At 40.6% G+C, this 13,420-nt stretch overlaps 3 protein-coding genes across 4 annotated transcripts; 1 reads left to right on the top strand and 2 right to left on the bottom strand.

The window, feature by feature from the left end:
* Positions 1 to 3,268: 3,268 nt before the first annotated feature.
* On the bottom strand, positions 3,269 to 3,556 carry RB195_017621 (uncharacterized protein; the record flags this gene model as incomplete). Of its 2 annotated transcripts, none has more annotated exons than XM_064184694.1 (1): positions 3,269 to 3,556. In XM_064184694.1, one exon carries the CDS (start codon positions 3,554 to 3,556, stop codon positions 3,269 to 3,271), a length of 288 nt encoding a protein of 95 aa, XP_064040574.1. The 2 variants fall into 2 exon arrangements, with proteins under 2 accessions (XP_064040574.1, XP_064040575.1); XM_064184693.1 differs by having other exon boundaries at positions 3,269 to 3,523.
* Positions 3,557 to 6,949: 3,393 nt separating this feature from the next.
* On the top strand, positions 6,950 to 7,434 carry RB195_017622 (uncharacterized protein; the record flags this gene model as incomplete). Its single annotated transcript, XM_064184695.1, has 2 exons — positions 6,950 to 7,025; positions 7,310 to 7,434. The coding sequence occupies 2 exons, from the start codon at positions 6,950 to 6,952 to the stop codon at positions 7,432 to 7,434; spliced, it is 201 nt and encodes a 66-aa protein (XP_064040576.1).
* A 3,435-nt stretch (positions 7,435 to 10,869) lies between these two features.
* Positions 10,870 to 12,436, bottom strand: RB195_017623 (uncharacterized protein; the record flags this gene model as incomplete). Its single annotated transcript, XM_064184696.1, has 3 exons — positions 10,870 to 10,984; positions 11,053 to 11,134; positions 12,301 to 12,436. 3 exons carry the CDS (start codon positions 12,434 to 12,436, stop codon positions 10,870 to 10,872), a joined length of 333 nt encoding a protein of 110 aa, XP_064040577.1.
* Between the last annotated feature and the right edge of the window lie 984 nt (positions 12,437 to 13,420).

Raw genomic sequence — 13,420 nt, forward strand, 5'->3', positions numbered from 1 at the left:
GGTGGTAACCGTTGTCCCATAGCAAATCCCTTAATTTGCGTAGAAAAGTTTTCCGACCATCACAAGAGACATTTCCACAGCACAACCATCACGGAAAAGCCATACAGGTTGATTGAACTGTGGTGTTCAGATAAAAGTTTAAAAATTCCCTGCATGGCGAAGTGATTGGAAACGTTTGTGTGCGAAGCAGTGGCATTGAAAGACCATTACACATATTGTCTCTGAAGAACGTTCGTTGTTCATGTGCTTCAGAGAACGTATGTCCGTAAAATGAGCTTGTACGTATTTCAGCTATTGCACCAACACTGTTTTCAAGAACCAAGCATCTAATGATCTGTGGGGTCTCCAACGCAGCTCATGATAAGTTTAATCTTGAAAGATAAAGAATCTTCACGCTGTGAGAGGTCAACTCATATGTTTTTAGGGGTAACAGGACAGGGTACACATAGATTACTCTGCTTGAATCCGAGTGGCAGTCTAGAATGGTAAATGGGTTTAGTTACTGGTACTTATTCGTACTCTATCGAGTCTACGGTATTGCCCCAGAAATTCTTCGACAGTGGGAGGGCACTAGAGTGGGTTGTCTTAAAGGTGACATAATGTGAGTTCTCCGTCTAGACGACGGGCAGTGACTTCAACTTCCCTACCCTTGTCACCAGTAGATAATCTGATAGCTTTTCACTCGACAACCTCAAGGATTTCCCTAGTGCCCAATCGCTTTTCTCATGTGATATTTAGGTTACACTTTCTCTGTGTGTAGTTATCTAAAACTTTGAAAAACATGTGCAAAAAGTCGGAATCTAGTATCCACCGCGGCGTTAGATTCCTGTGGTCTAGAAAAGTACGTAGGAAGGGTATAGGTGGAGTTGTTTTGAACTGCTGCTAGGTAATCTCAGTACATTTGATCTGATTTGATTTTGTACCTACAGAAACGATCTTCAACTTATTGAAAATTGCATACGATTTTCCGCAGAACCGCGGTAGAAATAGGTTGAGATGGTGAGAAAAAATTGGCCCTCGTTCTAGCGTTGATTGCGTATGTGTATGTTGCGTATGTTATTGTACATGTGCATTCTACCATCATATTTAGGCTATGACCTACATGTGATGGTAGAAATATTAATATGAAATATGTGACCAGCTAAAATATCCTATTCGTACTGTTTGCTTAGACGTTCCTGATGATTCCAGAAAAATAAGGAAATGCTCACTGTTCAAATGCCAGTGTGACTACATGGTTCCTCCTATTCTAAACCTTTCAATAGAACGGAGTCTTTTTCGCCTGATAAAAGCACGGTCACAACGCTTCAACTCCTCATAATGGGGTGAATTTGAGAAGCACTTTATTCCGTCGCAGTTCGGGTCCCGAACTGCGACGGAAAAAAGTGCTTCTCAAATTTTTTTGGGGGAAAGTGCAAGTATATTCAAGAGACGTAGTCAGTTTGTTTGAGGTCTAAATTTTATATATGGCGATTGTTGATTGAGAAGGCCGAAACAGACGTGTAATACAGCTTTTGGTGGAACACATAATGCTACAATCATCGAGATAACCGCGACACAACAAGTGTTTCCGATTTCATTACAGGTGGCTCCCATTTGGACATGAACGGGCAGCTCAGGTCACTACACTGCCAATTCTGTATTCGAGGAAAGTTTGTAGGTTGGCGCTTAAAGGCACTGCTTTTGCGTTGAAGAAACAAAGTCTGAGATAGTCTCTATGCAGAGTCGTATTCGTGTCCCATTGATCCAGAATCAAAGATGTTTCGAGGAACCTGAGCTTTTATCACCTTTTACTGTTCGCCATGTTATCCAACGTCTGAGGCTTAGGGCCCGTTGTATAGGGTAAAAGGATAAAGGACACAGTTTCTGGCGTTAATCAATCCGCTTGGGATGCGCCCCCACGTTCACTTCAATTCTGAATCGTTTGAGCTTTTACTAACGTGCAACTGGCCTATACAATGACTTGCGGTAGCTAGCCGATGTGTCAAGTCAGTGTTTTCATCCTCCTAGACAAGTCTGGTACCAATTTATCGAGCCCTGAGGGATGAAAGGCTTGGTGAGCGCTGGGCGGATTCGAACCTCCGATCGATCGTGCAAAAATCGGAACCTCTAACCACTACACTTGGGTTTTGCCAATAAGGGGGAATCCTACCAGTAGTCTTTCCTTAACTAGACTTTCGATTTTTAAGAGAGTTGGAAATCTCGAACTCCTCTCAGTTCGAGAAATCATGCCAAAAAGCGCTGCATACTGTTAAATAATTAAATTTTGTGGTAAATTAATGGATCCGACCCAGCATACTTCTTCTCCAGAAGGAAACCCAACAGTAGTAATATACTAGTTCGCTGTTTTCCCGCATATCCATACAAAGCAAATGCGCAAGTATTGCTTACATGTTTAAGACATTATTAAATGTTTCAACTGAGGCCCAGGAGAGTACTTTGACAATAAAGTACTTTGTGCACTTTGTGTATTGTGCAGTAATTTAGTACTTCGTGGTAAATTAATGAATCCGAGCATACTGCTTCTCCAGAAGATTATACCGTTAAAGAACACAAAGGGGACTCAGCGCAGTGCCAAGCATCGAAAGAGCCAATTTTAGACAGAAACTTGCATATGTCTAACCCCTACTGTGCATTATGTCCATGTCATTATGTTTGATAGGAGCAGAGGATGTATGACTGTGGGTGTAGATTACTTTATCACTTGATAGTAAAACATTGGAGAAGCAAGGCACGTAATGTTCCTATAAAAGAACTCACTTGTCACCTGTGCTCCCTTTGTTCATCGATTTGCTCGAGAAGGCACCAGTAACGCTTCCACTTGTCCCGATCGCGCGCAAGTATTGCTCCGTGGCATCTCTTCTCGCCAGGAACTCGAAGAGCGTCGTGCTTTTCTTCGAAGGACATCGTGAAGAGGTCTTCCTGTGGTGCGTTTGATGTCGCGCGGTATTCAGTCGCTTGCGGCTCTGGTCCGACGGTTGTCTTTGAAATGCATCACGTGTCCGACCCACCTAATTGTGCTTTCGTTTGTATATGCTGCAGCCTCACTGATCTTCGATCGGTGACGTAGAGACGTGAGTGAACTTCGAATCGATTCTTTCATTTGCGGGTTACTCCTAGCATCATATTTCAATTCCGCCTTCTATGACGCCGATCGCATTTTCCTCCTGCTCGCGAAATGCCCACTTTTCTGAAGCGTAGGTCAAAGTAGGAGGAACGGTGGTGTTGAATAGGCGAGCACGGATCCGGATGTTCTTGGTTCTCTTCACTATATCCTCGATGCTCTTGATTGCTCCCCAAGCCACTCGTTTCCTTGTGCCCTTTCCTTTCTTTGTCCTTGTGGTAGGTCGTTCATCGTGTTAATTTCTCGACCTAAATATGCATAGCTGGAGCATTCGGATATGTTCGTTCCGTTGAGCGTGAATGGGGCATGAGAAACCCATCCGTCCTTCATAAGCATCACCTTGTCTAGTTTCAGCCAAAGACCGATCTTTATACACGTTTCATCAAATTCGGCCAGCATCCGTTCCGCCTGATTGATGCTTGTTGTTATCATATAAGAACGATGTCATCAGCGAAACGAAGATGATGTAAATGTCAACTTTCACTGTCATGTCATCCCATTCCAATCCTCGCATCGCGTTCTCGAGAGCGGCACTAAATATTTTGGGTGGAACTGTGTCACCCTGACGAACCCTTCTCCTCACGTCGATTATGACATCATTGTGGAATGGGGAAATTTTGGTAGTGACGTTGCTAAACAACTCACGAAGTATCTTTATGTATGGAGTCGACGCCTTGGTTGTCCAAGACCTCCATGACCGTTTCGGTCTCAACTGTACAAAGGCTTTCTTTAAATCGATGAAAGTGAGATACCAGCGGCGTCTTGTGCTCTCGCGATACTTCTATGAATTTTGAAACTGTATTTATGTGGTCAATCGTACTAAACCCTTTTCGAAAACCCTGCTCGCTCGCATGGCTGTCCTTCATATAATGTTCTTTCTATCCTGTTTAGGATTACTCTTGTAAAGAGCTTGTAGATGACAGACAGTAAGCAGATTGGACGATAGTTGTCGATGTCATGTGGGTCTCTCTTCTTATACAACAACACGGTCTTGCTGGTCTTCCACTGTTTAGGAACCTTGCATTCCGATAGCACGACGATTTTAATTGCTACGTGGCATTTTTGTGTATGCGCTGCATCCAGATGCAAGATGAAGATTGGTGATGTCTTCCCACCAGCCTGTTCAAGTAAAACCAACGAATAGGCTACTGTACATAAAAGTGTGTCTCGTACGAACTAAAGCGGATCCCACGTCATTTATTACGACAGTAAGGGAATGATGGGCGGAACCAGGCCGAGTTCCTCAATCCACTACCCGAACTCAGCGGTTCCGCCGTGGGTTCCACACCACGTCAAAATCGTGGTACACTGCATTTCACTACTACTAACAGAACTCTCCCAATGTGGGGCTATCTGGTGTCATCACAGACGTGCGACTATTGCGGAAGTGTTGACGGTTTCGCAGTTCTCTTTTCCAGTCTGAATCTACTTTTTGAATGGTAGCTTGTCTTATGATGAGGTGTTTAGAAGCTTATGTATATTTCTTATGTGTCTCCGACCTTCCAAGCTCACAAGAAGGCGATAACGGCGAAACGTTAGCTAAAAAGAAGCACCATTAACAATTACGCCACTTTGCTCCACTGAACACTACAGTATAGCGGAGCAAAGTGGCGTAATTGTTAACGCTAGTATATCTATGCAAAGAATAAAGAATGTTTTTCTCTTTTTTCAAAGGGAATGTATCGCGAAATTCACGTAGTGACGGCAAACATGGAGTTGGCGCGCAGATTACGAATATGAGTGTCGCCACGCTTCATTTCCTCTATTCTTCCTTAAAAAATGGTATGCGAATGCCGCTTAGCCTTTAAATACAGAGATCTGCTGATATTAGCGAATTTGCCATTAATCCTTTGAGAGGGAACACAGCAGCGGCGTCGACTCCACTGAACATAACATGTTTTTCGGAAATATTCTTCTTGTTTTCAGTATTTTTCGTACTTTTTCCTCACCAATGGATACGTATAGTCTTTGCGAAGTCCTCACTCGCTACTCGACTTTGTCGCTTGCTTTTCTGCTGTACAGCTTCCAAAAGTTCCAATTTGTAGGTTTTGAAATTCTGGTCCATTTTCTCGTTTAATGGTGATGATCACGATATATCGTATTGCAAACGTTGGGAAATCCCTGTTTACTAGTTACATAGTTTATTTTGCTTCCGGCGCACCTTTTCAGAGACATCAGTTTGCAGTTATTAGATTTTTGCCATTTTCTTGCTCAATGGTGTACGATTAGTGTTTTTTCTAGTCGGATTTTGCAACGAATATAAAAAATGCTAATCATGTACGGTTATGTACGCAAAGGTGTGCAACAAAAATCCAATTCTTACAAGAAAAATCTTAGACTCCAAAACAGCAAAGAAAAAACAATGCAACTAATGAAAACGATCTTTCTAAGACTATGTGATCTGATCTATGAACCATGTATTGTACGTAAAAGAATGGAAAACTATTCAACGAAACATGTAACACGTGGGTCAACACTTCTATGTTCGCAGTTTTCTGTTCACGGATTAAAATCTCACAAAACCCTTTCGAAGAATCATATCGTGCATATCACTGAAGAAGATTTCCTGCGTCGTCTCAACCATTCGATCTTGTTGATGCCGATTCTCTGACGCTGACAGGTTTCCTCGGCTACACGGAGCGAATCGATTCTAAGCTCTATTTTTTTCTAAGACTTTCTCATATTTTGGAATTGCTGTCGCTTATACATTTCCCCGTCACTCCGTATAGCAACCTGTACTTTCTTCTCAACCCTTAACCCTTCTTAACTCCTCAGAGGTGACCCACGCTTTTCTTAGTCTTGGGACATTGCGGCCTAACGATGAGCCGCACACTTTTCAACTGTTACGTTCCATGATTTATACGTTTCTAGAAGTTTTTTGTGCTTGATGGGTCTACTACTATCTATTATTATTATTTTCTTGTTTAAATATAGTTAGCGAAAGTCGATCAGCGCCAGGTACGCAAAAAAGCGCGCTCTCGTCATTGGTTTAAACATAATTCTTATAAGTAGCGCAAAGATTCAGACCATGTTCACGACATATGACGGATTATGCAGGAGTGTTGTCAAATATTCGGGGTGAGGAGTCGAAATCTTTCTTCGAAAATAGTGAACGATAAGACAGAAGAAAAATGAGAATTGATAAGAATAACAATGTCAAGTTATCAACTTCCCAGCAAATATTGTTGTTATTTGAGAGGAGGCGAGAGAGGAGAGGGAACTGTGGTGGATTCCACAGATTTATTTTTATCAGTGCACTTTCGGAATAACACGTGCACTTTCCATCTTTCCATCAGGGAGAACTAATCACACTTGTCACCGTACATACACCACTGCGTTAATAGTTCAAAATCACAAAAGTTCCGCTCACTTTTCTCGTTTTAGCGAGATTTCATTTTAAATCAACTACTACCTACCGATAACTTTCTTACTTTCTTATAAAAAACACTTCTTTTCCACTTCATTCTCACTTTTCCGTTGTACATTTGGCTTTTCCCGCTTTTGATAATTGATAATACAACGGAATGAACAACAGCTGCCGGATAACTCATTCTGAGTCGATCGAATTAAAGTGCAGGTTCCACACGGAAATGTTTTATTGTTCACTGAGAAATTACAAGTAATCTGTTGTCGTCATTAATTGATGAAGTCGCTAACACTTCCGCGTTTCTCTCGCCATTTTCTCGCATCGTTGTGACTGATGGTGTTCCGACTTGATCTTCGGTCTTTCTGAATGAAACTTACATTTCGTTCTGAGACCCTCTTCGTTCTATTCTTTCTAGGAAAAACGCTTCATATAACGAGAAAAATTCCATGAATATTTCAATGGCTAAGCAGCTCCAGCAGCCGGGTTTTCTTCTTGACACGTTGATTGCCGCAACGCTGCACGCGTTTTTTGGAGGTGAGAATTCCCGGCACGTACATTCTGACTTTAAGCAGAAAGTTTCAAAAAGTGGATAGATGGTGAAGAAGATGCTACGAAGCACAATCAAGCAGAATTCTCATGTCATTCTGAGAATGGATATTCTACGTCATTAACGAAGAGATCTACGGCAACGGATAGGATGACTACGGCTTCACTAAATATTCGGGCGTTTTTTTTTTCAAAAACAGCTCTCAGACTCTAGCTTAATTTTTAAAGCGGAAACTTATAGTTGGGTTAAAACTACATGAATTTCGGTGCAGTTGCGTCAGCTTCTGCGTTCGAACTGACGCGGTCAAGCAGGCAGTTGGGAACTAGCGGGGACACTCACTACATGCACGGCGATGGTACCACCTCATCCGAACCATTGGGCTCACCACTGCACTGAACTCGAGATCTTTTTGACCTAACCATACGGCATATATAGTGATTAATGTACGGTATCTGGTCAAAGTTTTGTTGTTCTGGTTTTCCTCAAAGTAGAAGTAAATCAACAAACCAATCTCCTTCACTAGTTAGTGTCGAGATGTTGCTGAACGCGATTCAATTTTTTTTTTGCTATTTCTAGAATTTTTTCCGTGTAGCTCATCTCTTATGTTATCTATCTTCATATATTCATTTCTCTATCTCTTCATTTCTCACATCCCATTACCGTCTCCGGATCAACGGACGTTTGCATCTTAAAGTTATTTCAGACCGATTAAGAAGGCTTTGAACAGCCTTCAGTTTATCTCACATTCAAGATTTTATTCCGAGAGTGTGATTGTTTGTGGAATGTGTCATCGCATATCTGCACACACACACCCCTTCACAATCGTCGTTCTCCACGAATTTGCCGTCTCAAACTGATAATGCTTATGCTAATCATTCGTAATAACTTTGTCTTCGAAACAATTTTTGAGTGTACGACAATTTGGCCGAAGCTCTTATGTATTTTCAATAATTCAGTGTAGTCCGATATTTTGCTATGTGTCTGTCGTTATTTTCCTGGTAGAAATAGCAGGGGTTCCCACTCTTCCCTCTAATCTATGAGTTTTTTTTCGGAAGTGAGCTTCGGAGCATTCAGATACTTACTCTACAACCTTTCCAGTTCATTTGAACTAATACTTTCTCCATTTCTAAACAGAGTTTTTAATAACTAATAATTTTTGTAGTTAAAAATTTTGCTTCTTAGACTTCACGAAAATAATCTGAATATACTATTAGTAATTTAGCAAAATAAAAAGTAATAAGAACTAATAAATAAGACCTCAAAGTAATCATTCTGAAAACGCGTACATTAACTAAGAACGCAACGCATACATCTTTTTATTTACTGATAAATACGTCGTCTTTTTATTTGCTGATAAAAATATTATTTTATCTTATCGACAGAGAAAAACCCGTAATAATCTGGCAAACATATGTGAGTCACAGATTAAAAAAGACCTTAAATCGATCCCTTCTCGCGAGCTTTTAGTTTTACGACATATGATTGCAATACTTTCGATAGTGTGGAAATGAAGGACATGTGAGAAAAGTTTGAAAACGAAAATCGAAAATATTTAACAAAGTTTAGCGGAGAACACTTGGAAAATCGTATGAATCGCAATATATTTATTCTCACCATCTGCTGATCACCGACAAATTCGTTCGTAGCTAATCGTAGCAGAAGAACAGTGCTTATCCGTTTATGCGGTTTGAAAAAAAAAATTAAAATAACCTCATCAGAAGCGCTACATCCATCCCCTTCTTTATTGGCTAACATAGAAAGTTCTGGAACAAACTGGGGGAGTTTCTCGCGCATAGTAAATTGCTCTTGCCCGTTACCAGCTGATTAGTATTATTTTTGTGTGTATGCAGAAAAAAACTTGTTTCTTTCCAAATCAGTTCATTTTCAATTTCTTTTCAATTTCTTCTTTTTCAATTTGCAATATGAATGTCTGGATATCTGCGAACTAGTCCACTTTTAGGCATCTTTTCCTCAATGATTACTAATTTATCTACGCATTTCTATCTTCTATCTATCTTTTTCCATGTCAAGGCAAACTCGGAAAACAACAATAGGAAACGAAAACTCTTTATTCATATTTCTTCTATTTATTTTATTTATCTTTTATTTCTTTGTTATGTTCAGCTTTGGTTTAGCATTTTAGCGACATACTTGGATTAATTATGTATCTATACCTTACGTAAATCTTGTTTATGATACCCTCATACATTTTAGCGACTTTTTCAATAAAGCTATTATAGAAAAATAATGAAAATAATAGTAAAGAAGGTAGGATCGGGAATGTAGCGTCTTTGAACGACCTTCACATCTTTCAGATTTCGTTTGGCAAAGAAGAAATCAATCATGGCAATTATTTCCGTGCCAAGGAAATGTAGTCTATTAACTTGACTAAGCGGAATCTATCATCTTCATTTTTGCAGCTAATATTCAAGAAATATTTGTGAAAATTTGTACTTTAACTTTTCCTAAAACGAAACTACCGAAACTCATCAAATAAAATCGTACTCAGAACTACATATTTCTTAAGGAAATATAAGTCCAAAAGTCTTTTACGGTTGCTGACAATAAACTTAGTTCCTATCTTTCTAAAATGTCCTGACTCAGACAAAGTGTGGTTTTTTCGCTGGTGCATCATTGATGTATGTGAATGAACAAAATCAATAAATGAATAAAAGTTCTAAACTGATAGTGATTTTGGCCATTTTAGTCCGGTTATTCTCATATTTCACGATCTCATAAAATTCTCTGTGAATGCCGAGCGGGCGGCGAACGTGCTGTGCCTGTTGCCTTGAAAAGCAACCCGCACCAGTCAAACCATGGTTAGTACGGTAACCGGTATGTGAATAAGTGTTCAAAGGAACAAAAAGTTTAACTCGATTTAGTAAGCTGGGAGTTACATGTGATAGCCCGAATAAGCCCCAGTTCTGGTCCTCTCCATAAATAATTACATTATAATATAATTTAATATAATATAGTATAACTAATAATAGTATAATTAATCATATAATAATATAATAGGTCTCTCAATATAGTTCTGCTGCATGTCCGATTTGTTCACGAATAAAACGGAAAAAGGGATCCGGCTGTCGAGGAAGAATATGCACTTGTCACCTCGTTCGATCACAAAGAACACTTGGAGAGCGAAGATCGTCATTTTTTCGGTACTATTCGAAGATGAGTTCGAAAAAAGGGAAAAACTGTACAAGATGCTTGAAAATCTGCATTTTACTAGTACCAATGCGTGAACTTTTTTTCTGCCTGCGCTATAACATAATGCGAAAGAATTGGGTTCTTTAATTATAATTATAATTGTCCACTATGACATGCGTCCAAATGCGCAATAGTTCTTTTTAGGGTATTTATCAGGCATGCGGCCTTAGCTAGAACCGGTCTTGCAGAAGCACTTTTGCTGTATTCTACTTTAAATATTAAATATTTTTGAGTAACGCCACTGAAGCTACACTTCTGATACTAAGAATTCTAAATTCTGTGCAGTATTTCCTATCCAACATACAGACATAAATAGACGGATATACTATATCGGCAATTTCTGCCGCGTAAAAGACATTTTTTTTCTCCAGTAGACGTTCTCTGGAAGCATGTACTAACATCAAGTAGTGCACTCCGTAAAGTTGTATGTTATAGTGTAAGGTTATCGTCCTAATTTTCTGCATTCGTTCTTGAACCAATGTTTTCATGAGTTTGCAACGTTCACAAACGAACCAACAGACTGTAGAGGTTAAGGTGTTGTTCAAATATCTAAACACTATTTATTCAAGAAAAAAATTATTCAAGATTTGTTATTATCACTACACTCTAATGATAAATCTCCTACATATTTCGGCCAAGAATTCGACGATTATACACTCGGGGCCAGACATGTTCAACCGATTGCACGCGACGCGTCCGCTGCAACACGTCCGCTTCCTCTGCTTGACACACAGCTCTAAACTGATCTGCTTTAGCCTACCGTCCATTACCCTCATTCTCGTGAACAGTCGCAGCCGACCACACCTTTTGACAAAGAAGTGGTTACTTGAGCATTTGACACCGAGAGGATGTCCTTTTGCCCACGCTTGATCCAGAGGTGTACTTGCTGAATATATAATCTGTAGTCGATAGGATTTCTATGGCCCCTACGCGTCCTATGTACTAACATAGAAACGTTGGCTAAAATTAAGCTAAATTTAGAATCCTTAGCACCCCACGAATCCGAGGTGGTATGGATTTCCCATGGGGTCGTAGATTGCAGAAACGGGTGGGATTCCGCTCAATTCTACTCCTAATTTCCGTAAAAAAAACGGCGGGAAAATGCGGCGGAAGCACAATGGTAGCGCGCTCCAATGGAACTCGTCGTGGAAAACAGCGTCTCGGAACCCTCGAAGTTCGTTTTTGCAATTGACGACCCTGTATAGTCTTTAGCCATCGGAAATCCATACCATCCCAGAATGGTGGGGTGATACCTTTAAACGTATCATTTATTTTCCTCTTCATTAATTTTTTGAGGATCACTGGAATGGGTACAATAATTACAAGATGTACAGTGAGCACCGTATTCAAGTTGAAAATTTTCGACCTTAAGTAAAGAAATCGCTGAATAACCTGAGTTATCTGCGAAAAAATACTCTCCAATCGATACCGGTGTACTCTGGCATCATCACCTACCTTATCCTTATTGTGCAAATGCACCAACCACCTTAAATTTCCGACTAGGTTGTAATTTAGAGTCAGTACATGCAAAAATAAGAACAAAAAAAAAGATAGACAAATCGAAAACCACTCTAGAACACTGGAAAATGTGCGACGAAATTATGAGCGTGATAAGTACGTCAAATGCAATAATAAAACTTGAATAAATATATAGCTAGGTAGTCGAATTACAGTCCTGTCAGAACAAAATGACTTGTGGTGCGGTTGCGTAGGAGTATGCGTTCACTCGCGCGGTGAGAACCTCGCTCGCTCAGTTGTGCAGTCGGTTGGAGCCGGCGAGTGTGCCACAACCGAACCAACCGCTTAGCCCAACCCAGGTCGTCGTTTTGGTTCAATCGTAGGGTGTTTTTTAGTCGCATCTGCAAGACATAGAACTTGAATACTCGCTCGCATTGCAACACTCAAACAGAACGAAGTCACAAACGTTTTTTGTGACCTCGTCGTCTTCGTGTTTGATTCGATTTCGAAGTTCGTTTTTTATTCGGCGCCGACATGTGGCTGCGATTCCGAGAGACTGAGGTCATCAGCAGTGACGGCAGCCTCGCGTCACACTGTCGCCTTTCTGGTGATCCGTAAGTGCAGCGATTCCAACCGGACCATTCACGAAAAATTCCCGTCGGAATTCCTTTGCTGGGACATCCGAGCATCTGTCGCGATGACGAATGACTCTGTACCCGGCAGTAAACATACGGAGCCACGAGAGTTGCTTGTCGACGAGCTCGATTTCAAGGCCACCGCCGAGAAAAACAGCGGCCGGAGGCAGACGTGCAGCGTCGGCAGAGACGCATGCACGCGGCCGCCGAGGAACTGGATCACTTCGCGCTGGCACCTCTGTGCATTTATTTGCTCCCTCGTTTCTCTGCACTTTTCTCGATGAGAATTCCTGTATTTAGTTCTCACATACCCACAACGATGTATTTCTATGTCACAGAACTGTGAAATGGGCGCGTGTACCACGTGAGCAGCAAATGGAACAATTCGACTGTTAATGAGCTTAGACTGACGAGCACATCATAACATTGGGCATTATTGTTGCTGAAACTGACTGATTCACAATTCTCCTTCACAAGTACGTTTCTTGAGAACTTTATATTACGATTCTTTCTTCTTTTTTCTTTAAATTGGCTGAATTATTGCTTACTTTTTGTGCTAGTCACAAAAATGATTCATTTGTTGTGGAATGTGCTAGTGTTTCCAGAGCGCTGTCTGCTTTCTTTTTTTCCGGGGGTGTGTTTGTGCTCTCTTTCCCCGTCACTTTTTTTTCTGTGATTTCTGGAACAAGATTTTATTTGATTCAACTAGTGGACCGGAAAATCTCATGTCTCGATCCTTCTTTCCCCTGCTTATTTTTCCCCTGCTGCTCCTCTTTCTTCAATGTTCTTGTAACGATCGCAATGACAAGACAGCACTCCCCATGAATTCCTCATTCGTAATGATTTTGCACCCGTTTTCTGCTGTTTTCATGGGTTGCAACAAATTGCATGTAACTTTTACACATTATTGTGCAAGCTGCAAGCTCTGAATTTGGATGTTTTTGGTCTGATCGGACCATTTTGAATCCGGTCTCTTTTCTTGTGTGATTTGTGATTTCTTTTTGTCTCTGAACCAGTTTTGGCGTTTCATTCACGCACTCCTAGTATGGCATTTTTAATTACGTCATAAGAAGTTAATT

Source organism: Necator americanus, chromosome II (genome assembly GCF_031761385.1).
Source record: "Necator americanus strain Aroian chromosome II, whole genome shotgun sequence".
NCBI lineage: Eukaryota > Metazoa > Nematoda > Chromadorea > Rhabditida > Ancylostomatidae > Necator > Necator americanus.